We start from the raw sequence: 26,580 nt of genomic DNA, 5'->3' as shown, positions 1-26,580 counted from the left end.
GGTGTGGGGAAATACAGATAGAAAGGAAGCAGTGACACGTGCATTAGGATCATGGTTGCCAATCTCCAGGTGGTAGCTATAAATCTCCTGGGATTACAATTGATACCCTGGAGACAGATCAGTTCACCTGGAGAAAATGGCTGTTTTGGAAAGTGGATTCGATGTCATTATAACTCATTGAAGCCCCTCCCCTCTCCAATCCCCACCCTCCTCAGGCTCCACCTCCCAAATCTCCTGGCATTTCCAAACCCAGAGTTGGCAGCTACCCTAACTAGAATCTGTCTCCCAATATAGTCTAAGGGGGGATTAGAAGAACTCGAGGACACATGACAAAATCTGAAAAGTCACCCCCCCAACTTCTCCTCCAACAGACAGTAGTGTTGTTTTTTCAACTTGAGACAGATCAGAACACAGGAAGGATTAGGACGTGGGAAAGTAGGCTTTGTCCACATCTGCCTTCGGTTTTATCCTGTCCTCCCTCAACAGAGAGAGGCAGCTCGCTTCCAGCATCCTGCCCAAATCCCTCCTCTTCTGTGTCTCTGAACCAATAACGCTGAGGTCATCATTACAGAAATACTTGGCTATTCTGGCTCCGCGTACCTCCCCCCGTGCATGTGACGGAGATGGTTTGCTTCGTCTTTTCCCGTCTCCTCCTCTTCTCTCTCCTCCCCCACCTCCAAAGGACAGATGGTACATTCCTCTGGTACAGCATTCAGACTTGAGAGCCATTCTCTAGCAAAGAGCTTGCTGGCAAGTCAGCGTGTGCTTACAGAGATCACCCCAGGCTGGGCAAGCAGCGATTCCGGAGCCTGGCACCAGGGCCTCCCCTCATCTCAGTCTAGGGTGGCATGACACTTTTTGGCAGCAGGGAAGGGTGCTGGAGATGTAAGTACCAACTGCAGCCCCCTGATCCCATTGTGTGTGTTGGCGTGCATGTTTCCCTGTCTTTCAACCCCAAAAACAAAATGGCAAAGATGCTGCCTCTAGAAGGCAAAACCGGGGTCGGGAGAATCCGAGAACTGGTGACCGTCCCCTCCCCCCTCCCCCAATTTGTTTCTCCCTTGAATACTATATACGTGGAAGTGTTGTTTCCAGGGGAGGAAAAAGGGATTTATTTCATTGTGTTTTGATTGGAGTGTTAGGAATTTTTTTTTGCTGTTGTTGTTCTTGCTTGCAAATGGAAGCCGGTCACTCTGCAGAGAATGACCCTCACTTGCTGAAAAGAAAGTTAGATCCAAAGGGTGATGAGAAGGTACAAGATCTGACTGCCCTGGAGTACTTCCAGAGATGGTTAAGGCAGCTGGGATAGTCTGTTTTGGAACAGTGGCTCCCAAAGCAAATCAGAAGGGACCCTTCTCAGAGGTTTGCATTTGAACCCTCTGGGCAAATAGGCATAGGGTGCAGAGCCATACAGGGATGCTTGAGCAAAATAAAACTGTTGTCCTTCCCTCTTGAGCATCCTTCGTCTAGATTCTGAGGACCTGCCTTTCCCATCTATAAGGCAAATAGATTTGTTGTATACCTAAACTTGCATAGCAAAGATGGCATTTTTCGAAATGGATTGGAAAATGAGAAGCCAGATAGAATGGGACCAAAGACACCAGGATTCAGTTTGTGGTTCTTCCACGGACTCGCTGAAGGGTCTTGGGCAAGTCCCTTGGCATCAACTTTCCAAAAGTCCCTTTTAAAAGATCTTAGATTCTCCAGCTCAGGTTATGGAAGTGCTGGAAGAGTTTAGTATCAACAACAATGGCAACTGTCTTGCAGTTTCTGGAAGTCAATATAAAGCTGTCTCAAGGAGACAGGAATCCCATTGATGTGGGACCCAAAGTCTAGAGGTGGCACTAGGGAAAAAGTATTTGTGAGGGCAAATCAGGGATGAAGTTGTCTGAGAAAGCAATCTTCATTTTACTTATTAAGTCTTTGCAAATTTTGCCCCTGTTCTCTGTGTTACATTAATACTCTGGTCCTAAGCATATTCACCCAGAGATAGCACACTGACTTTAAAAATGATGATTTGTATCGGAATAAATTATATTCAAGGTTTGCTGCCTTAATTAAAATGTTAATTGAAGACAATATTCTATTATTTTTTAAAAAATCAGCTGTAGGCTCTAGGAACAGCTCATTTTTTGAACAAAGAATTCTTATTTTTATATGTCAACTTCAATACACATGGTGCTTTGCTGAGTAGAAACAAAAAAGCCCCCTGCCCCAAGGAACTTGCAATATACCACTGGCAGCAGGGAAAGCAAGTGAAGGTGGGAAAGAAGATAGAAACAAGAGGAAGCAGGAATCCTTCCTAGTTTTGGTTAACAGAAGGTTTTGCCATTAATAACGCTGCTAATTTGAGTTAGCATGGATGGCCCAGGCTAGCCCGATCTTGTCAGATCTCAGAAGCTAAGCGAGGCCGGGCCTAGTTAGTATTTGGATGAAAGACCTCCAAGGAAGTCCAGAATCACTATACAGATGCTGGCAATGGTAAACCACCTCTGAAGGTCTCTTGCATTGAAAACCTTATGAGGTCACCATAAATCAGCTGTGACTTGATGGCACTTCCTACCTACTCATTTGAGCCAAGGGCTTTGGGAGTGGGTAGACTTCTTTTGTGACAAACCAGCATTCTGGATGGACACTGGTCCCCTTGATCACCCCTTTGGTACCACCAATGCTGCCACCGTGGTACATTTCAGCTCCCAGAATACGGATACCATCCGACACAGAATTTCCCCCCCATAAGCCTGAAAAGATAAATGAATTCCCCTACCTGTAAAATGCTGCAAAGATGTGGAGAACCAGATTACCTCTAGGCAGGCCTTGCGGTTTGTCATTTTGCCTGCTTCATGGAGAGCCATCCTGTGTGGTGATTTCCTCACCTCTCCTCTCTTGAGAGCCAGTTTTGGTGTCATGGTTAAGAGTGGTGGGCACTAATCTGGAGAACTGGGTTGGATTCCCCACACCTCTGCATGCAAGCTGCTGGTGTAACTTTGGGTCAGCCACAGTCCTCTCAGAGCTGTTTTCTCAAGAGCAGTTCTCTCAGAACTCTCTCAGCCCCACCTCCCTCATAGCGTGTCTGCTGTGGGGGAGAGGAAGGGAAGGAGATTGTGAGCCGCTCTGAGGCTCCTTTGGGTAGTGAAGGGCAGGATATTAAAACCAACTCTTCTTCTTTCTCCTCCCCTCTGCTTTTTCTTCTTCTTTGTCATGTCTTTCTTTTCCCTTAGATCTAGATATGGCCCGAGAACCTAAGCTGAGCCATACCAGACCTGGTCAGAAGAGGCAACATGGTGGAGGCCTGTACCAGTGAGTCACCCTAATGGTTCTTATTGTGGGGAAGGGTGGTGAATGCGGTTAAGTCCATTTTCAGAAACTGGAGATGCCCCACAGATGATGTGCCTAGAGGAGAAAGAAGAGCCCATTCAAAATTAGCTTCAGAAAGATATGTAGTTGTGTTGATCTGCAGTTTCAGTTGCCAGGTCCCTTGGTAGGGCTGCCAATCCCCAGGTGGCGGCAGGGGATCCCCCGGTTTGGAGGCCCTCCCCCTGCTTCAGGGTCATCAGAAAGTGGGCGGGGGGGGGAATGTCTGCTGGGCACTCCATTATTCCCTATGGAGACCAATTCCCATAATGGAGAATTGAGCCATGAATATCTGGGGCTCGTTTTTTTTAGGCAGAGGCATCAAATTTTCAGCATAGCATCCGATGCCTCACCTCAAAGTATTCTCCAAGTTTCAAAAAGATTGGGCCAGGGGGTCTAATTCTGTGAGCCCCAAAAGGTGCCTTTATCCTTCATTATTTCCAATGGAGAGAAGACATATAAAAAGGTGTGCGGTCCCTTTAAATGTGATGGCCAGAACTCCCTTTGGAGTTCAATGATGCTTGTCACAACCTTGCTCCTGGCTCCACCCCCAAAGTCCCAGATATTGCTTGAATTGGACGTGGCAACCCTATCCCTTGGCCACCAGCAGGAGCCTAGAGGTAGCAATTCCAGGTTGGAAAACTGGAGATTTGGGGAAGGAGCCTTGGGAGGACAGGGACCTCAGTGGGGTGCAGTGCCATAGAATCTGCCCTCCAAAGCATCTGTTTTCTCCAGAGAAACTGATCTCTGTAGTCTAGAGATGAGCTGTAATTCTGGAAGATCCCCAGGCCCCACCTGGAAGCTGGCATCCTTATCTGTAGTAGATTTGAGACTTGAAAGCTTATTGCTCACAAATCTTGTTGGTCTTTGAGGTGCTACTGGATTTGAATCTAGCTGTTCAGAATCAGGAAAAGGAGGGAGTGGGGAGGCTTCAACAGGACCTGCCTAAAATAGCTGGGACACTCCTGTCTTTTCGATTCAGCATACCGACGCATGAGCATTTCAGGAGTACGTGTAAATAACCAGGATAAGAACGGAGAATGTCATGGCCTCAGCATGGAACATCCAGTTCCCAGGTCCCCTCTCCAGTGCTGCCTTCTGAGTTGTAGTTTTGTAATGATCCAAGAACCAGTTTCTTGTTGATGTGTCTGGGAATCAATGGGCATCTTTTGGAACAAAGAAATCTGAGCTTTTCAGGCTCCGCTATCATAAATCTGTGCATAAAATTGGAATAGGCAGAAGTCAACCACAACCAGAAGATGATGCCAGCCACGTTAGTCAATAGCAGCAAAACAAAATAGCAGTCCAGTAACACCTTAAAAGAAGAGCCCCATGGCACAGAGTGGTAAAGCTGCAGTACTGCAGTCCTAAGCTCTGCTCATAACCTGAGTTCGATCCTGGCAGAAGCTGGGTTCAGGTAGCCAGCTCGAGGTTCACTCAGCATTCCATCCTTCCAAGGTCGGTAAAATGAGTCCCCAGCTTGCTGGGGGGAAAGTGTAGATGACTGGGAAAGGCAATGGCAAACCACCCCATAAAAAGTCTGCCGTGAAAACGTTGTGAAAGCAACGTCACCCCAGAGTTGGAAATGACTGGTGCTTGCACAGGGGACTACCTTTTTAGCACCTTAAAGACTAACAATATTTATTCGAGCACGTCCAATCAAGTGAGCTCTGACTCACAAAAAGCGTATGCTGGAATGAATGTTAAGCCTCCACCAGCCTCCTGTTTTATTTTACAACCAGAAAGAAAGAAGAACCCAGGGATGGAAAGACTTGCTATTTCAGCGAAGGTTCTGGCCACAGCTGTACAATAGAAATAATTGGGGGGGGGGTCTATTCATATGGTCATTGTACCCCTGCGATAGCTGCAGGAACCCCATGAGAAAATCCTGCAACAGGTGGTTCTCAGCCCCTGATCGGCTGACCTTACACATCAGTCACTGTGCACAACTGCCCGTCTAAAGTTTGGCAGTAAGCATGCATGAAGTTTTATTTTTGCTGTCGCTAACAAGTACTTTGTTACTGCCTACATGTCTAGGAAAAGGGCTTTGTATTGCGTCTGTAGCCTTTCCATGCTTGGAGTTATCAGGACTACCCCCTAGACTGGAAAATAGGTAAGGCAATGAAAGGGTCTCTCCCAGAAGGAGTCTCACCAAGGAGAAAGAAATACATCAGCATACAGAGCCATACAGGTGGATGGGAGGGAAGGGGAAAATGAGTGCTGGGTGATGGGCAGAGGATGGGAGGGGGCCCCTTGGAACTCTCTACCCAGGGAGGATCCATCAAAATCTGGAACCAACCCTGGATGGTTTAACAAACTACCCATCCCAGCATGCAATGCGGGTTCTCGATCAGATACAGCTGCCTATTGGTTTTTCAGTGCATGAAGAATGGAAGGGGGGGAGGAAGAACTGAGAGCATCTTTGCAGGCCTTCTTGCCATAAGGGAAAAAGACCAGAGTGACACAAAACCTGAATTACAAGTAGAAAATGGTGATGTTGATTCTTTGACTGCGACATAAGATTCCCCCCCTCTCGATATCTGTTTGGTGAAAGTTTCATATACTGGGCTTTGGAATTTGGAAGGGAAAGCTAATTATAGTCCAGATGTGCTGATAACTGCAGTGGTTTATGCCTCAATTTTCTTTCTCTCGCTCCTTCTGTGCTTCATGCTAAGAACATGCTCGGGGTTAGTCCCGATTCAGTGTGTTACATACTTTAGCCCAGTATTGTTTAAACAATATGTACCAAGCTATGCGGCATGATTTGCTGTTCTAGGCCTATTATGCATGGGTGTTTTCCCTCGCTTTCACCATACATGTCCATTGAGTTTTCTTTGTCATTCTGCATTGATTTTCCTCCCTTCAGCGTTCAGTCGCTTTCTGGTAGCTATTTTCCTGAGTTTTTTGATAGTGCCTTTTTTCTGATTTTCCCCTTGTTTTGCTCTGGTGTCTTTAATAAGGTAACTCAAAAGCATACAGATTTCCTCGGACTCCCCATCCCGGCATTTTGCTGCCCCTTTAAGCTCACTCCATGTGCACATTGAGGTAGTTCTGCCCATTATGCACCTTCTGCCATCCTCCCCCCTTCATTGGTGTACAAGCTCCATTTCCCCCTTGTTTTAAATTTTTTTATTATTTTTTTACAAGCAGCATGAGTTTAGCGACATCACACTATCGCTAGTCTCGGATTGCTGTGTTTTAAAAATTAAAACAATGAGAAGGTTTAAAAGGAACTGCATGAGGTTTAGTTCCCTGCTGGTTTTGACTTGAAAGAGGGATCAGAGAGAAGGTAAACAGCAGCATCCCCAGTGCAAAAAAAGAGGATTTCAGTGATGCATGCAAAGAAATGTAAATGGGGATTGTCAGCGCAGAATGAAATTGACATGAGCTATAAAGAGAGAGGGAGACACTGGGATGGGAAGCAGAAAGCTTTGAAAACATTTTCCCCTTTAATGCTTTAGTGAACACAGTTTGGGAGGAAGGACCATTTTGGCAGTCTCTGGAAACCTAACATTAAAATGCCGGCTGAGCCGCATGGACCTTCTGTAAACCGCTGAATTTAAAACTTGCTTGGGATTGATCCATTTGGAGGAAAAGTGCAATCCACACAGGACGGGCTTTAAAAAAAATGCCAAGATCATGCCCACTGTGCAGGATCAAATTAGAGAAAACCACACAGATTTGCAAGGAAAGGCAAGAAATTAGCATCACGAAGTAGCTGCACTAGGGTATTGGTGAAAATACCCCCCTCGGTTTTTTAAAAAAATTAGTGGCACAAGACTAAAAAAGGTCGCCAGAGCTTCTGCCAAAGGATTCCTCCTCCATACAAATTGAAGCCCTGTGCAAAGCATAGTAGAGTTGCAGCTGACTTTGAGCATGTGCACACACACACACATGTTGCCAACAATCACAGCCTGCAATGCCAGCGTCAGTGGGTTCTGCAGTGCATTCTGTACTCTCTTGTTCCTCCATATTGTGAGATTATGTGACTCTTTCCCATTTTTCACAGTGGCCAATGACACAACAGAGAATCCCCTAGTGCTCTGCAATATGGAAAATAGGGCTTTGCAGCTGCAAACAAAGTATTGTCAATTTCAACATTGGTTTTCCACTTTGCCTGTGTGTCTTTCTGTTCCCTTTCATTCAGCAAACTAAGAATGCATGTGCAAAACCTGAACCAAGGGGATTTAAAGGGAAAGTGTTTGCTGGATGTTACTGCTCAGCTGCTATAAGGGCAATTGTGTAAATTAAAAAACTTTGGCTGCCACTCCCACACAAGTGATGATCCACCCTGATTTAGAAAAGTGTGTTTTTAAAATTGTAGCTGCAGAATAAATACACTGGATGAAAGAAAGCAGTTTATAAGATGGGCACAAAACCCATACTCAAGATTAAAAGCTTACTGCTCAGACAATCTGCAGTAAGATGTGCTTGTGTATAATGGGCCATAGTTCACGAGCAGAAAGAGCCATGGCTGCTAATTACCTAGCTACTGTGTGCGCTGTGTCCAGATTCATGAGTAACTCCAATGTTTACATCTTGCATGGCAAAGCCTAAAGAAATTTTACTGTCAGGTGATCTTCATAAGAACATAAGAGAAGTCATGTTGGATCAGGCCAGTGGCCCATCCAGTCCAACACTATGTTTCACACAGTGGCCAGAAAAACCAGGTGCTATCAGGAGGTCCATCAGTGGGGCCAGGACACCAGAAGCCCTCACCCTGTTGCCCTTCCCAAGCACCAAGAATGCAGAGCATCACTTGCCCCAGACAAAGAGAGTTCCATCAATACCCTGTGGTTAACAGTCACTGATGGACCTCTGCTCCATATGTTTATCCAATCCCCTCTTGAAGCTGGCTATGCTTGTAGCCACTGCTACCTCCTGTGGCAGTGAACTCCCTGAAAGAATCCTTAGAATTTTTGTTCTGTGAGGTTAGGGAACACTCAGCCCAAAATCCCTATAATTTTAATCCTGTTTATGGTAGTGGATGAATATTTATAGTATAGATGTGCTCATTATTAGGCATGTGTTTGTCACTTATTCTAGTCTCTGTCTTGGCTGTGCATATGCTTAAGTGTCATGAGTTACTGCAGAAAGCAAAGCATTCCCTCTTAGATCTGCCACTTTTATTTCTAGCCCTTGCTCTGGTGTCTTTAAGCAGCAGCTGAGCACCCAGAAATGAAGAAGGTGAAGCATTTAAAGACACAGGGATAACCTGCTAAAATGTTACCCCATTTAATTTCTTCTTGGCATGCTGCTATTTCAGACACAGGAGCAGAGTCAGATAATAAGACTGTATGCTCTTGGAGGGTAGGTGTCCTCAGGACGGAATATGGTTGTTAATTTTGGAGATACAGAAATTCAGCAAACAAAACTTTTCCTGGCATTAAGATAAAAGCAATTTTAAAAGTTTGCTTCTTGATTCCCTGTCTGTCATGTATGTCTCTCTTGCCTTTCCTTCAAGGAGCTCATATGCACTCAGTTGTCATCTTCATTTTATCCAAACAACGATCCTGTGAGGTAGGTTAAGGGAGAGGGAGTGATTGTCTCAAGGTAACCCAGTAAACTCAACAGCTATACAGGGATTTGTGTCTGGATCTTTCCAGTCCTAATCCAGGCCTTTTAACTACCACATCATGCACTCCCCATATGTTAGCTTACTTTTACAGCACAGGAGCAAAGCAGTTTTTAAAAGCTGGCAATGTACAAAATGTCAGGCATTTCTTGTAATTATCCCTCCAAAGGATGTTGTTGACCAGATTAGATGTGCATAGATTTCCTCACAACCAATACTCCCTCTAAACTGTGGAGTTCTGTGAGCACAATTTCTACCTTGTGAGTGACTGGCATTAAAGTTGTAAGCTGCTGTATGAATTAGTTTGCTCGGGAGCCATTTTTCCTGAACTAAGACAAAAATGTGTGAACTGGAGACTAAAGAGCTGTGAGCTAGCTCACACTAACTCAGTTTAGAGGAGTCAGGGAACACTACCCACAACCTTTTGTCACAAAATGTATGTGTGCTTTTACAATTGCTGATGCAGAATCTACAAAGCCTCATTGGCATCAGCATCAAACATTATCTGGTAAGACACAAGAATCAGACTGAGGAAGCTTTCAGCTTTTGCCAGCTTGTTTATTTTGTATTATGCCGAATGCTGACCCATCAGCAACAAAGTGGAGCAAAGAGAGACCATTGCTTGCCTAGAGTATCTGGTTTCCCCATGTTTTCAGACAAAGACAGACTGCGTCCTGTTTTATCACAGCTTTGCATCTTCCTGTTTGGCCCCCACCCAAGTAGGGTTTCTTCCGTTGCCAATAAAGCAGATTAGAACCCTGGGATTAAGTGGGTTTATTGTATGTATTTATTTATATAGCTGGTAATGAAAATTATTTGACTGCAGCTGTTTCGGTCAGGAAGGCAGTAGGCAGCTTTTCTATCTCCTGGGTGGACTTTGGGAGCAACTAGCCAACAGTAAACCCAGTCTCGTCTGTCTCTGTGTCAAGAGTGAACCAAAGCATATAAACATCATTGGGAAAAAAGTCAGGTGCAGAATAGAACTGGATGCATAAGATAAGAAGAAGAAGATATTGGATTTATATCCCGCCCTCCACTCCGAAGAGTCTCAGAGCGGCTCACAATCTCCTTTACCTTCCTCCCCCACAACAGACACCCTGTGAGGTGGGTGGGGCTGGAGAGGGCTCTCACAGCAGCTGCCCTTTCAAGGACAACCTCTGCCAGAGCTATGGCTGACCCAAGGCCATGCTAGCAGGTGCAAGTGGAGGAGTGGGGAATCAAACCCGGTTCTCCCAGATAAGAGTCCGCACACTTAATCACTACACCAAACTGGCTCTCCAACAAGATAGGAAAGGAAAGGAAAGACCCTGTGGGAAGTACGTGGACAGGAAAGTACGTGGTCAGGAATGGGAATTGGGAATGAAAATCACACTCTAGGAAAATAGTAAAGAGTCCAGCAGCACCTTTAAGACTAACACATTTTGTTGAAGCAGCTTTCAAGAAACACAGCTCTCTTCATCAGATGCATGTATCTGACCAAGAGAGCTGTGTTTCTTGAAAGCTTATGACACAAGAAAACATGTTAGTCTTAAAGGTGCTACTGGACTCTACTATTTTGCTGCAACAAACTAACATAGGTTACTCCTCTGGATCTACACTAGGAAAGGGTTTTAAAAAGAAAGGCAGAAGTCCAAAAAGCAGCTGGCTAGTAGGAAGGTCCCAAATAGCAGGGTTAAGAGCTGGTGCGAAGTAGTGGATAAAATGCTGGACTAGGATCCTTGGAGGTCTGAGTTTGAATCCTAACTTCTAACATGGAAGCTTGCTTGGGTGACCTTGGGCCTGTCATAGACTCTCAGCCAGACCTACCTCATAGGGTTGTTGCTGTTGTAAGAATATAGAGGAGAGGAGAATGATGCTCTAAGCCAGTGTTTCCCATTTGCAGGGTCGTGACCTGATACCGGGCCACGGAAGCCTCACTACCAGGTCACAAGAAAAGCCAAAGCTAGCCCCACCCCCAGCTAAGCTAGCCCCTCCCCATCTCTGTGTTGTGCAGAGAGGAGCTGGACTGCCTCTCCTTCCTTCTCCCCCACTCCCAGTGTTTGAGAGAAAAGCTAGCATCCACTGGCACTTTAGATCCATGAAGTGTTCTTCAAGGTATGAGCTTTCATGTGCCTTGTAGTTTGTTCTTTTGGGGAGATTTCCCCAGGAAGCCTGGGCAGCAAAGAAGGGTGTGTATGTTTTTTTCAGCCGGGAGGGGTGGGAAGTGGGCATTCCAGTAGCTATTTTTTTTACCAAACGACCCCTGGGCAGAATTTTTGCTGGCTGGGGTCATCTGATGGTGAGGAACGCTTTTTTTCTTTGCCCCCCCTTTCTTTCCCTGCAAGTGATGCTCTGTCTGTATTCTTGGTGCTGGGAGGGGGTGAAGCAACAGTGGGAGGGCTTCTAGTGCCCTGGCCCCACTGGTGGACATTCTAGCGCTTTTTGGGCATTGTATGAGGGAATTTTGGACTGGATAGTCCACTGGACCGGTCCAACATGGCTCCTCTTACATTTATGTTTTTTCTTTCCATGTCTTTCTTTTCCTTTCCTTTCCTTTCCTTTCCTTTCCTTTCCTTTCCTTTCCTTTCCTTTCCTTTCCTTTCCTTTCCTTTCCTTTCCTTTCCTTTCCTTTCCTTTCCTTTCCTTTCCTTTCCTTTCCTTTCCTTTCCTTTCCTTTCCTTTCCTTCCATTTCATTCTTTCCTTTTCTTTCTTTCCTTCCATTTTTACTGGATGAAACTTTTCTGTTCATCATACTGCTGTTGCAGACATAGGCGCTCTGCCAATGAAAAGTTGGCACCTCCAGTTGTAGCCAGGTGGCCTTCTATGAGATTTCTGTGTGAGTGAGTGAGAGATTTCTGTGTGAGTGAGTGAGAGATTTCTGTGTGAGTGAGTGAGAGTAAGAGGTGTGGGGCAGAAAGAGATTATTGGAGATTACTGCGGTATATCTCAACAGGACTGGAAGAGATGGTACTATGAACTTGGCACCATTTTACTGGTCCTGCTTCTAACAGATGTCTGACACCAAAATTAAACTCCTCCTGTAGATATTAAAAAAGATGAAAGTAATTCACTGGCTAAGTATCTGCACAACAGATTGCTTTTAAAGGCATGGGAAACACAGCCAGTAAACAGCTGCAAGACCCTCATAAATATCCTTTTTGGGATAACTGCAGAAAAGCTTGTATGAACTTCATATAACTTAAAAACAATTCATTAATTGCAATACAATTCTCTGCTGCCTCTCACAGCAATTTCCCCGTGTTTCAACCAAAGAAAAGTATGAAAAATTGCTGTTGAAAGATTTTCTTGAAACCAAGCAAGCTTGGTTGTAGCTTGAGGCAGGGTTCCAGTAGTACATATGAGGAACATATGAACATATGGTCATCACCTGGTGGGGGTTTGAACATATGAAGCTGCCTTATACTGAATCGGACCTTTGGTCCATCAAAGTCAGTATTGTCTTCTCAGACTGGCAGCGGCTCTCCAGGATCTGAAGCTGAGGTTTTTCACACCTATTTGCCTGGACCCTTTTTTGGAGATGTCAGGGATTGAACCGGGACCTTCTGCTTCCCAAGCAGATGCTCTACCACTGAGCCACCATCCCTCCCCTGAGCAGCTGAAGGAATGGCCTACTAAATGTGTCAGCATATTTTGAGGTAGAGCAGCTGCCAGGGCCCAGTGTGGGTGGTACACAGTGCTGGCATTCCTGATGGCAATGACAACAGCACTCCCAATTGCATACACTGGCCAGTGCTGTTGAGGAAGGGATGTGTAGGTGGTGCAGGCAATTGAACATGGGCATTAGTCCCATGCTTGCAAGCTGAAGAAGAATACACAAACAGATAGGTGCATGCAGGTGTGGGAGTGAAAAGAGGACCGCCCACTTTCCACCCCCATTTTGGCTCAGCATGAGTTTCAGAGAGATTTTTCTGAAAATGAATTTACTTCTGAAGAAGAGGCGGGTTTGGGGGAATGCCCTGGAAGTGACATCACAGGAAAAGGTGGAGTTTTGGTTCAGTGTGCCCCGGAAGTGACATCACTTGGTCCTTGACACCATAGGAAATGACATAATTCCTGTCTCCCGGCTCCACCCCCAAAGTTTCCTGGCTCCACCCCCAAATTTTAGTGGGCCACAAAGGAGAAGTGTAAAAATAACTGGGCCATGGGAAAGAAAAGTTTGAGAAACCCTGCTCTAAGTTGCTTTGGGTCCCAACTGGGGAGACAAGGGGGATATAAATAAACAAATGCAATGCAGTACTGCCCCTCCTTCTTTCCAAAAAAGCCTAGCGCACATAGACTTAGCAGGCAAAGGTCTCATAGAACGGAAGCAAAATTAATGAAAAATATTTCAGTTGCTTGTTTATCTATGTGACTGTTAAGGATAGAGGAGTATGGCCATTTTAAGAGGACAGTATCCTTAACTGTAGAAAGCAAGAGTGACTTGGAAACAATCGGCTTCTTCTGCGATAAAGCCATTTGCAGGGTCTTCCGGAAGCAATGTAGCCTGGGCTGCTAAAGTAAGTCTGGATTTGGGCTTTAATCTGAGAAGCAGCAAAAAGCCAGTACAGTCTAAGGGTGGAACTGGGACCTGGGTGTTCTGGGTTCAAATGCCCATTCTGCCATAAAGCTTTACTGGATGACCTTGGGCCCGTCACTCTCTCTTACCCTGATGAATATCACATGATTGTTTTAAAAAATGGAAAAGAGGTTCAGGAGCCATGTATGCTGCCCTGAACTTCATGGAGGAAGGGATAAAACTGCATGAGAGAGGAAGTTACAAACTGAAGTCCCATGCCTCAAACAACCTAGTTAGCCAGCCATGGTTTCCCTAAGAATGGAGAAGGTTCTCCATAAGGCCGCTGTTTGGATCTTGGTCCTATCAAGCAACTGTTTTGGTTATGTTCTAGAGTCTAGATTGGTTATGATCTAGATTGATTGCCAGTTTGGTGTAGTGATTAAGAGCGGCGGACTCTAATCTGGGAGAACTGGCTTTGATTCTCCACTCCTCCACTTGCAGACAGCTGGGTGCCCTTGGTTAGTCACAGTTCTCTCAGAGTTGTTTTTTTAAGAGCCGTTCTCAAAAGAGCTCTCTCAGCCCCACCTACCTCATAGGGTGTTTGTTGTGGAAGAGAAGGAGATTGTAAGCCACTCTGAGACTCCCAGTGAAGGGCAGGGTATAAATTCTAACCTCCTCTCTCTTTCAGGCCTCAGTGGTTCTTGCTGTACAACCAGCTATTGCTATGCTATACCAGTTTTATATAGTTTATCTGTTACAGCTTCCATCAACGGATCCTGGGAACTGTAGTTTAGTGAGGGTACTAAGAACTCTTTGTCAGTGATACTTCGCAAAAACTATGTTTCCCAGTGTTTCCTGAACAGATAGAAACATACAATCAAAGCAACATACGATCATAATGAGCAGGAGTTGTTTTGTAGAAAAATAGGTGGTGGAGCTCATCCAGGGATTGTTATGCAGCTGCACCTACTATTCAGTGGACAAGGTGGGAAGGAGGAGGTGGAACTCTCAGAAAGGTTCAGGAGCTGAGCTCCTGTGAGCTCCTGCTGAATCCGAGGCCTGATAATGCGACTACACCTAAACCAGTGTGATGGGGTGGGATGGTAAAGCAAATGTTGGGGGGAAAAAATGCTCAAATGGGTCTCTCAGGTATAGCTGCCCTACATTTCTAACTGGCCCTGTAAAAAGAAAGGCCGAGAAGCCGAGAGATGGGACCAGTGACCTAACAGATGGAAACTTGGAAAACAAAAGGACTGAACAAAGAATCCCAAAATAACCTTCAGGGGGAAACAATAGCCACGGTGCAGCAGCTTTCCCTAGATTCCTGACTTCAGCTCTCCTCATTCCTGCCAGCAAGCTGCCTCGACGTGCCTTTAAAAGGAGGAGTGTTGCTATTGCCGGCTGGCATAAGCCATTGTTACCCCCACACACATACCACAGGTCTCTTTGTCCTGCGATCCATAGCTACTCATCTTGGGAGGTAACGTACCAAACATTCCCTAACCTTTCTGTTTGGGTGCTGCATGGATTTGGCACTGCTGAAGAGTTGGGCACTTCCCAGGCATACAATAAAGCCAATGAAAGAGCAACAAGGAAAACAGAATTTATGATGACAGGGACGTTCATAGGCAACCCCACCTTGTCTGTCCAATGTCCTGCTTCCTATCTCAGGCTCTTATCTACAAGAGGCCATGCTGCAATAAATTGTTTTGCCTCTTAACATAACGTCTGGGTTTCTGCTTTTGTGCCACTATTGGCTAAATGCAGCTGCTCTTCCAGAAGTGGACCTCAGACTCTCTGGTCTGCTGAAGTAGAGTTAGTAGGAATGTGACTCGGATAAAAACGTGGTCCAACCAAGCAGAGCGCTGTTTATGTGGTTGCTCCCAAAATAATCATGAGTGGACATAAACCCACTAGAATTCTCTGGCCTGGATAATCGATGCAAGTCAGTGTTGGGTATATTTGGCAAAATTTATTCTCCTTTCACCAGTCAGGAGGAGGGCAAAGATCCATGCACGCCTGCTGGAAATCCCACTGGAAACTCCATTAGAGTTTTTGAGAGTTTGTCACTTTCAAAATCTATTCTTGAGGTTATCAGGACTAAAATTTTGCTTTGCAGTTTTGGGCTTGGTTCTTTTGATAGTGGAATGTGCAGAATGGTGAATTTTGCACACCTTCCTGGTACCAAATTTCCAAGCATTTTCAAAGTCTGTTGATGCTGTTATCAGGACTAAAAGCTTGCTTTGTTGTTTCGGTTTTTTTGTAGTGGAATGCTCAGAATGGTGAATTTTGTACATCTTCCTGATACCAAAAAATCACATGGATTGCATAATCCTACAGAAACACTATTATGGAATATTGAGACAGAACATTGTCTGTCTGTCTCACTCAGCAAGGTTACTTGGATTGCTGATAGCTCCCCAGCACCAGAGAAGCCCCTAAAGGGCAGCTGCTCTAAGAAGCCCCTGTGCATATGAAACCCCTGCCCAACCATTTAAGATCTACAATGAAGCTCTGTGTGAAGTTCCATCTTATAAGGTTTCTACACAAGAAGCAGGGCCTTTTCTGTGGTAGTCCCAGAGCTCTGGATTGTTCTTCTGCAGCAGTTACATTAGCTTCCCGTAGTACCCATTGTCTTTTGGAAGCAAATTAAGACCTTTCCTATTCCACCATATTTTGGGTAATCTTTTCCACTCCTCTGTTTTTAGTTTTGTTTTAGTTTTCAGTTATACTGGTTTTAAAAGTATTGTGTTTTGGAATTGTGTTTTATTTGCTTTGTGTTTTATTTTGGAAACTTCCACTGGACAAGGTACAAAAATCTTAGGAGAAGAAGATGGGATTACCTTGCATGCCCTTTCCCCTTTCTCAATGCAGTCACTGACCTCAAAGAGCCAGTGGGTCTCCCATTTTGGATAAAATTCACTGTCCATTGTGGTGTGGTGTAATGTTAAGAGTGTTGGATTACTGTTTGGGAGATCCAGGCTCGAATCCTCACTAGCGCCATGGAAACTTGTTGGATGACTGTGGTCCAGTTACACTCTCTCATCCTAACCGAGAATTATGTAAGCCGCACTGGGTCCCCATTAAGGGAGAAAGAAAGGGTATACATGAATTAAATAGATATTAAAACTTAAATGGCACTCAATCTTGACCAGTCAAAGTGGGACCTTGGGCCTTATCAGGATCATTTTGACCTTGTGAGGCTGAGACAAAGCAGAAAGGGCAGGAAAAGGGACTCGCCAACTCTCCGAACTACAGATTTGTCCACATTGTTCCCTGTTTTAAACAATAATAGAAGGAGCCAATGTGGACAGGATGAAGGCATGATCCAAAGTGCTCGCTGCACTGTGGCAGGGGTATTTCACCACAATTGCTGAGTGGAGAAAGCCAGGCAAATTCTTCTTTTAGGCATCAGAATCTAAGCGCCAGAGACTGATGGCAGAAAGTCGCACTGAGGGGGAGAGGCTTCTGGGAGGAAGTGAAGCTGAAAAAAATTTCAATTATTCTGCAAAACATTCCAAGCATATGTCTAGCAACTCAGCTCCTACGCACTCCCCTGTGGGATGGCAATCAGTTTCCGGTTCCATGGATAGAGTTTTTTTTTAAAAAAATCCCTTATAGTTTTTTTTTTTTAAAATCACTTAACCTGAATACGTGACACAACAAAAGATGAAGGGAACATGGCTTCCTCAACAGCACCTTTGCCCCCTCCCCCAAACTCTGAGCACATTACTGGGTGATGGGGTGGCTTTTTTCCTTTTCTTTTTTGGTGAAATATTTTGTGTGGTAATGGGAAAAGCAGGAGAGAAAGGACTCTGTCACTTGCAGCATTCAAGCTCATTCCAGGACAGGGCCTGGCCTACCTCGTTTCCTAGGGAACCGAATCAAACTGGTACATCAAATGCAGAGGGGGGGAATCCTGTACTCTAACAATTGTGTAGAAAAGGGAATGTCAGAAGGTGCTCTTTGCTGCATAACCTGTCAAAAAAATTCCTCTTCTGCCGTGACCTGGATAGCCTAGGCAAGCTCAGTCTTGTCAGATCTTGGAGGCTAAGCAGCGTCAACTCTGGCAAGTACTTGGATAGGAGACCTCCTTGGAATATCAGCTGTTGGGAAGCAGGGGCAGGCTTTAATCAGCCACATCCCAGAATATCCTCCATGTCTCCAGCAGGGGTCAGTCACCAGAGGTCGCTATGACTTCCATCCGCACACAAACACATATTAAAAATTTAAAATATCCTCTTCTACATGGATATTAATTATTTCCCCACTGTCAGCTATCCTTGCCCCATACCAGGCTGGCCCACAAGTATTTCTCCAGAACCTTCTTTCTGTTCTTTTCCCAAATCTTCTCTCTCATGAGCTGTGACTGGCACGTTAGCGTCCTTCAAGGGAGGCATTCTTGCAGACAGCTTCTACATTCGGATGTGAGGGGCAGACACTTTGAGCGCTGGAACTACCAACCGTGAAATTTAACTTCAAAAATCTCTAACTGAAGATCAGCAGAGTGACAGGGCCCGCTCCGCTCATGCAAGCTGGATTCTTCACTGAAATCCAAAGCAGTTTCACCCAAAAGTCTCAAAAAGAGGCTGTAAAAGCACCTTGCACATTAACATCTGAGGAGGAACCCTTCCCTTAGCACACAATTCTTTTGGGCTAGACTTCTTATCATAGGACTCACTTTCCAACTTTTTAATCTCCCTGGCTATTCCAGGGCAGATTTCACCTCAGCTGCAAACTGAATCAGAAAAGAAAATATGAATTGTGGAGGCAGCCTGATTTGATAGTACTTTGTTTGCTGTATGCAGTATGCTACCTTCTGCCCACAAGGTTTACCTGTTCCAAATGACAAAGCATTCTTTCTGCTTTTATAATCTTCCCTTTATTGGAAAAAAAGACAAAATGTGCCCTAGGTATCCCAAAGGTTAAAAGGTTGTGATATATGTAAGAAATTTGCACTGAGGTTGTAACTTGGGGTCCAATTGAGAAAAGAAAGGGAGCATGTATGTTGAAAAAAACCTAACAAAACTTATACATTAGGGTGTACCTCTGTGGGGGGGAGAGCTGCAGTTCACAGTTTGAACACAGGTCTTTCACATGGCAAGACCCCCCCCCCCTTTTCAAACACTGGCATCTCCAATTAAAACATTGTTGGGTAGCAGACACACAGGAAAACCCTTCTCAGCTCAAAACCCCAGGGAGCCGCTGCCAATCGACATAGACGATATTGAGCTACATGGGCGAATGTTTTGATGCAGTATAAGGTAGCTTCACATGCAAGGAGTGCTTGACTATATATGCTGGTGCCATTTGGAGAGTGATAGGATGACCCGTTTTAGAAAACTTGTAAGGAGTTTGCACTGAATTACCTGTCTTCTTTCCCCTTTTGCAGCAGCAGTGATCTGGACTATGAGGTCTACAAAGAGGATTTCCCATACAGGTAGATTTAGTCTTTTTGCTCTCCCTCCCTCAGTGTCTCATTTTTTGCAGTGTCACTGCGGTGAAAGGGTGTGTGTAATTTTACACGTGCCTAGGCCTCAATATGAGGAACTGTTGAAATGGCCTTTCTCCCTCTTCTCCTCTGTAGAGTTTATGAATACCAGAAGATCCCTCCTCTTATCAGTCACATCCCTGTCAAGACCAAGCGAAGCCACCTAGGGGCTGGTGGCAAGAGCACCCTGGGCCCTCACACAGGGTTGAAAAGCAGCAGCAACTCTGTGGCAGGTCGTACAAAGTGTGAGTGTTTTGGGGGGAAAGACTCCAGAAAGGGGCTTTGACGTCTAGGTCCCCCCTTCCACTTGGTCATCATCACTATTGGTCGAATTGGCATAAGTGCTATTTGTTGCATCCTGGCATGGATTAGCCTGACTTGGTTAGATGACATGGAATGTTCACAAACATTCTAACTGCTTATCAAACATAAATGTGAGCATGCAGTCTATTTTTTCTGAGAGAAGGATGGAAAAAAACCCTTCAAGAATGGAGAAGAAACCAAATAAGAATCAGGATGAGGGGTACCAGAGAGTCCCTACTGAGTTACAGATAGGGTTGCCAAGTCCAATTCAAGAAATATCTGGGGACTTTGGGGGTGGAACTAGGAGACTTTGGGGGTGGAGTCAGGAGACATTGAGGCAGAGCCAGAAACAAGGGTGTGACAAGCATAATTGAACTCCAAGCGAGTTCTAGCCATCACATTTAAAGGGACAGCACACCTTTTTAAATGTCTTCCTTCCATAGGAAATAATGAAGGATAGGGGCACCTTCTTTTGGGGCTCATAGAATTGGACCCCCTGGTCCAATCATTTTGAAACTTGGGGCGTACTTTGGAGAGAAGCACTAGATACTATACTGAAAATTTGGTGCCTCTACCTCAAAATACAGCCCCCCCAGAGCCCCCGAAACTTCCAGGTCAATTCCCCATTATACCCTATGAGAATCGATCTCCACATAGGGAATAATGAAGTGCTCAGCAGACGTTTCCCTCCCCCCTGCCCTGTTTCTGGCAACTCTGAAGCGAGGGATTGGCCTCTCTACTCATGAGTTGCTGCCAGCTTCTTCAAAGTAACACAGAGCAACCATCCCAAGAGGAAGCCTTTCCAGCAAGCGGAGTCTGAAGCCTCTGGAGGGGAAAAGGCACATGGTCCTCTGGGGGCAGGGCTCCCCCCCCCATCGGCCAGCTGACTGGGGGTGGGAAGGAGCCTGGGAAAGTGGAAGAACACCCCCCCCCCCGGGACCTGGGGATTGGCAAGCCTAGTTACAGACAAGAGATAAGAGTAGGAAAGTGAGTGCATATTAATGAGATGCTATCTGAATTAACTAGGAGTTGAAGTAGTCAGGGATCATTTCATAGAAAAAGAGGGGCCGAAAAAAAAAAGAAAAAAAGAAAAAGAGGGGCTGGAGCTCATTAGCACAACTCATTTGCATATGCCACACACCCCTGACATTACCAGAAAGTGTACTAAATTACATCAGCTCAGCATCTACCTTAAGATGATTCTTGAATTATAATTCTCATAATAAAACCTTCCTCCCATCATATTTTTAAAATTACTTTCTCCTATGGGGCCACAGTGCCATGATGAAGATTTCCATCTGTCTGCTTTATATGTTTTGGTTATTTCCCCATTTTTTGTGGGGAAAAAATACTAGAAAGTTTGTCAAGTCTTAGAGTTCAGCAAAATTCTCACAGGGGGCTTGAACAATGGAGCTCAGAAGCAAATATTTTGAGGGGGGGGTTAAGAAAGAAAGAACACAATAAAATTTAGAGGTTCTGGAGCTCTGCTTCGGTGAGCTTCTGCCCAAAATGAGGCCTGGAAGTAGTAATCAGAAGTTTGGGGTATGCCAATTTTTCACGCTAGTTTCAGGAGCAAGATACACATGACATTGAAAAGGCATGAAGCTCTGAGTTTTTTAAAACAACAAAATGAAATGAAATGAAAAGCTATTTTGGAAAGCCGCCATTTTGAGTATGGGGACAGTAGTAGGGATGTAAGGAGTTAACTGCCCACCATTCTTCTGATGAAACACTCCTCCTATATCTTCTTTAATTCCTGCAGCATCTCAGATGCATGTTTTCTCCTATAAATACACATCTGGAATCTTCTGGGACACTCCCCCCTTACTCTCCTCTTTCACAATAGATAAATGAACTGCAGGCACAATATAGCTCCCCCTTCCAATTCCTGCGTCTCTGCAGAGTGAGAGTAACCTAACCTTGCTCTCCTGTGCCATTCTTTCTTTGCAGTGCGAGCAGAGGAGCTACACTCCATCAAAGGGGAACTAAGTCAGATCAAAGCCCAGGTGGACAGTTTACTCGAGAGCCTGGATAAGATGGATCAAAGACGGGAGCATCCAACAGGTGAGGTGGTGGTTTGCATGCATGGAAGAAGCAGTGAGTGACTTACTGCAGTGTTTATTCTATGTATTAATCCTCTCTTTAAAGCAGGACTGGAGTGTCCCTGAAATTGTACATTGTCCTTCTGCAAAGTAAAGGATTGCTTTTTATCACATCTCTATGTTTGAAGGTGGAACCGATGGAAAAGTCTCCACTGGAAGTTTATATATTAAGAGTGAACTAATTGGAGGCACTAATTAAGAATTGGTGAACTAATTTGCCGTTGTACCTTTATTGGACAATGAGTGAACTAGGAGTTGCACCTTATTAGTATCTTTCAGTTGAACCTATGAATGAGTTCTTTGTGCTATAAGTTGATGTTAATATAGTTGTTTACATTGCATAATTATTGTTTCATGGTTATTCCTTATCTCTGTTTCTACTTCTTTCTGAGTCAAGTTGCACCTCTAAGACCAACAAAGAATGTGTGCTAGAAGTACACTTCATCAGACAATAGTATGGAATGAAGTATCTGATGAAGTGTGCTTCTAGCACACAAAAGCTTACATCCTGAATAAAACTTTGTTGGTCTTAAAGGTGCAACTTGACTCTTGCTTTGTTCTACTGCTTCAGACCAACACGGCTGCCCACCTGGATCTATCTACTTATTTCTGTTACACCTCTGTTGTTATGCAATGTGGGAACAGCAACAGAAGGTGAAAAAAAGGAGAGAGAAACTAGATAGTTACACATCATGGTGAAAAGCATGCAGTGTCGTCCATAACAGGGTATACAAAATGTCTAAGCGTCATGGACACAAATGCAGTAGGTGGTCAGAATCTTTCCAATACGCAAGAAAGTCCCAGAACTTAGTTTAGAAATATACAATCAAGATTTGTGGCAATTCTGTAGCAGCAAAATGCTGGTTTTGGTCAACATAACATCTCCACAAATGCTGGCCATAGATAATATCTGTTATGTCTTTATTTTGCCCTTCCTCCAAAGAAATCAATATTTTATTTATCCGTTTAAATATTTCTATTCTGCCTTCCTCGCTCACCATGATGATTCAAGGCAGTGTACAAAGGCCTACCTTGCAGGACAGATAATTTTCTCCATCTTATCTTCACAACAGCCTTGTGAGGTAGGCTAGGTTGAGAGACAGACTGGCCCAAAGTCACCCAGTGAACATGAAGACATGATGTTGCTATGCTGAGTCAACCCATTGGCCTATCAAGGTTGGTATTGTCTACTCTATCTGGCAGTGGCTTTCCAGGGTCTCAGGCTTTCACAGGGTCTTTCACATCACCTACTGCCTGGCTCAACTGGAAATGCTGGGGATCAAACCTGGGACCTCCTGCATGCCAAGCAAATGCTTTACCACTAAGCCATGGCCCCACCCTCAGCCAGATTCTTGACTGAGGGAAGATTTGAACCAGCATCTGCCCAGTGGCACAGCAACTCCTTGTTACACAACAGTGGCTCTTCATATACAGATACTATCTTAGGGAAAATACTGGAACATATTCACAGAAGTTTAGGGGGATATGGGGTTCTTCAGCATTTTTTTGTAGGCCCAACGTAACTTTGCTGGCTGGAACACCCTTCTCATGTACCAGCACACAACCAGACTAGGCTAGCCTAGGACGCTTACCTAGTGGTAGGGGAGGGGCTGTGGCTCAGTGGTAGGGCATCTGCTTGGCATGCAGAAGGTCCAAGGTTCAATCCCCAGCATCTCCACTTTTAAGGATGAGGTAGAAGGTGATGTGAAAAACCTCTACTGGAGATCCTAGAGAGCTGCTGTCAGTCCAAGTAGACAGTACTGACCTTGATGAACCAATGGTCTGATTCAGTATGAGGCAGCTTCTGAACTGCCCTCTTCCCACAGGCTCCAAGGAAGTCAAGAAGAAAAATCTATCCAGTGGGGAGTCCTCATACTCAGCAGGGGATACATCCTGGAAGAAGGAGAGTGCAGCAAATGATGGACACACCGCTACACAGGAGGTCGACAGTGCCGATGAGAGCACAGATACTGAAGAGGCGGTAAGGAGATCACACCAGGCTTTGTGCAGCAAGAATGAAACTGCAAAGACAGAAGGGACAGTTAGAATTGCTGTTTTTTCCTCTGTCTTGTGGAACTTCAAGCCTGCTAGGTATCTCCAAAACCAAGGGCAATGATGATATTCCATATTCTACCATGCAAAGACACAACGAAACCCATCTACCACATAGCAACCAGATCTAACCACAGCCTAATTTAACCGGAGCATCTATGTCTGTGATATTCCCATACAGAACTAGGAATTCCCTGCCCACCTGGAATTGATGTCATTGCACCGGTGACGTTGCGTGGGGGCTATTCTAGGCATTTCCAGGAAAATAGGTACTATAGAGTTTTCCCCTCCCAAATGGCTAGAGCATCCAGGAAAACGCCTAGAGTGGTCGCTGCGTGACATCGCCAGCGCAATGACTGCACTTGCGGGTGACGTCATCGCATCGTGTGCACAAGGAGGTAAGTCCCCAGCCGGAGGCTCCAAGGGACTTGGCAACCCTATACAGAACAGAATCCAGGGTTCCCTCTAAGCTAAGTTAGTGTATGCTGGCTCACAGTTTTTTAGCCTCTGGCTCTCACATTTTTGTTTTAGCTCAGGAAATATGGCCCCAGAGCAAACTAATTTATGCAACAGCTCACAACTTTAATGCCAGTAGCTCACAAAGTAGAATTTTTGCTCACGAGACTCCACAGCTTAGAGGGGTACGCTTGACATCCTCCTAAATCCTTTGTGGCTCCTGTGGATTATGTGTGTGTATTAATTGCTGTCAGTTTGCTTCTGATTTATGGCAACCCAATGAAATGATGTTCTCCAAAACACGCTATCGTGAACAGCCATTCTGAGGTCTTGCAGACTGAGGCCTTAATCCATCTCATGTTCGGTCTTCCATCTTTTCCAGCTGCCTCCAACTTTTCCGAACATTACTCTCTTTTGCCTTCAGTCTTGTCTTCTCATGATGCGACCAAAATACAAGAGTCTCAGTGTAGTCATTTCTGCTTCTAGGGATGGTTCAAGCTTGACAGGCATAGTTTAAGCTTGATGTAAAATGAGTACACAGTTTGCTGGGTGGGGGGGAGAGTAGATGACTGGGGAAGGCAATGGCAAACCACCCCGTAAAAAGTCTGCCATGAAAACATCGTGATGCGACGTCACCCCAGAGTCAGAAACAACTGGCGCTTGCACAGGGGGAATACCTTTACCTTTAATCATTTACTTGTCTTTTTGGAGGTTTATGGTATCCACAAAATCAGGGCTTTTTTGTAGAAAAAGCCCAGCAGGAACTCATTTGCATATTAGGCCATACCCCTGACATCACCATTGTTTCACAAAGGGCCTTTTTGTAGAAAAGGCTCAGCAGGAACTCATTTGCATATTAGGCCACACACCCTGATGCCAAGCAACTGCATTCCTGTGCATTCCTGCTTTTTTTAAAAAAACAAAACCCTGCATAAAACTCTCCTCTGACACATTTCAAAGGAGTCTTTCTTCTTGTCAGCTTGGGTGGCAAATGTCCGTGAACTCGGCTTCCCTCTTGTCCTTTCCTGCCAGCGTGTCCAAATAGATTGCCGCCCGTTCCTCAGTAACCAAAGGCAAATTATGTCTTCGAAGCTAACCGAGTGGAGCCCGCCCCCCCCCATTCTATTAGCTGGAAGCCTGCTCCTCCCGAGCTGAGACAAATTAAAGGCATGAAGAGTCTAATTAAGCCAGGCTGGCAGCTTTGCATCTCATTATGTGCTCCAGCACTCTCGTACATACACCCCCCCATCCCCAAGAAGTTTGGATCTAGGGGCTGGCAGAACAGCTCCACATCCTCCCCTCCTCCCCTGCGCTAATTCCGCTGGGTCCAGAAGGAGGGAAGAATGGATGGTGGTACTGAGACATCCCCAAAGGTGAGAACGACAGGCTCCGTTTCCCCGTGCGGTGGAAACAAACAAGCAAACTGAGAACTGCCTGGAAGCAGGGCTTCTGCACCAAATTACATGACTCATGCGGCTATGCAGCTGAAAGATGCTCTTTTCAGCATTTCTGCATTCTCTCCCCACAGCATCTTTCAGTTTAATCATGACAGCATAATGAAACCCACCATTATTTCTGTAGCAAGGGCCTTTATTTAATGTGTGTACTGCATTTATACTGTCTTTCTTCCCAGTGGGGACTTCTCCAAGCCAGCCAGCCACTTGGAGAATGCATTTAAAGTTGTTGTATTTCCACCTCTACTTTCTTACCCCATCTATTTCCCTTCCTTCTTTCGTTCCTTCCTTCCACTCTCAAACATTTGATGTTTGTTTTGTGGCTCTCAAACATCTGATGTTCATGTCTTGCGGCTCTCAAACATCTGACGTTTATTCTTTGTGGCTCTTACGTTAAGCAAGTTTGGCCACCCCTGACTTACATCGTTCTCCTGTCCTCCGTTTTATTTCCATACCAACTGATAGTCTGATTCAGTATAAGGCTTCATTGAGATTATTTCTTTATTTTGTACCTGCCTTTCTCCCCAGTCGGGACCTAAACCAGCTTTTTTATCCTTACAACCATCTTTGTCAGACCGAGTGTGTGACTGACCCAAGGTCACCCAGCGAATATCCAAGGCAGAGTGAGGATCTGAACCCGGGCTCCCCAGATCGTAGCCGGACACTTCAATCACTACACCATGCTAGCGCCCATCTCTCCCCACCACAAGCACTCTAATCTACGAACCGTGATTTAATAAAGCCCAGAGTTATTACTTCGAAAGAGTAGCTAAAAGTATTTTGTTTCTTTGCAGGCGAGAAATCACACGTTGGATCCCGAGAGCAGCCAGTAAGCGCCCCGCAGCACCATCGTCCCTCGCCCAGCATCCCCTTTCCTGTGTTTTGTATTTCTTTCAATGCCTCCAACCTAGCGGTGAGTCAGTCAGTTACGTCAACGCTCAGTGCTGGTGTAGAGAGAAAAGTTGTGACCCAGCCTCACCAGCACCTTTCCCTGGTCTGGAAGAGAGAGACAGACAGACTCATAGGACGTGCAGAAGGAGAGGAACCAATGCATTCTTTGTTGTGAAAACGTAAATATGCCGACCTGGGAAGAGGGTGGGGAAAGCAATGGGATTGCACAACCAAACCAGCCCACCATTAAACAGAAATAAAAGCCATAGCAGTCTCCTATGGCTATGATGTATTGTTTAGGTGTACCAGCTAAGTAAGTATCCTGGACAGCCACAAATCTTACTGTCTTATGTCTGATCTTTACATTCTCATTTTGCGTCTTATTTATTAAAACATTTATATCCCA

The 26,580-nt window shown here is 45.1% G+C and overlaps 1 protein-coding gene across 2 annotated transcripts; it reads left to right on the top strand.

The window, feature by feature from the left end:
- The first annotated feature begins 603 nt into the window (after positions 1–603).
- LOC132582652 (RNA-binding Raly-like protein) lies at positions 604–26,580 on the top strand. Of its 2 annotated transcripts, none has more exons than XM_060254327.1 (7): positions 604–885; positions 3,222–3,300; positions 18,818–18,865; positions 19,013–19,161; positions 21,170–21,283; positions 23,148–23,302; positions 26,078–26,580. In XM_060254327.1, the coding sequence occupies exons 1-7, from the start codon at positions 849–851 to the stop codon at positions 26,114–26,116; spliced, it is 621 nt and encodes a 206-aa protein (XP_060110310.1). In that variant the 5' UTR covers positions 604–848; the 3' UTR covers positions 26,117–26,580. The 2 variants fall into 2 exon arrangements, with proteins under 2 accessions (XP_060110310.1, XP_060110311.1); XM_060254328.1 differs by having other exon boundaries at positions 687–885; positions 18,821–18,865.

This window comes from Heteronotia binoei, chromosome 14, assembly GCF_032191835.1.
Source record: "Heteronotia binoei isolate CCM8104 ecotype False Entrance Well chromosome 14, APGP_CSIRO_Hbin_v1, whole genome shotgun sequence".
NCBI lineage: Eukaryota > Metazoa > Chordata > Lepidosauria > Squamata > Gekkonidae > Heteronotia > Heteronotia binoei.
This window is presented reverse-complemented; position numbering and strand designations above follow the sequence as displayed.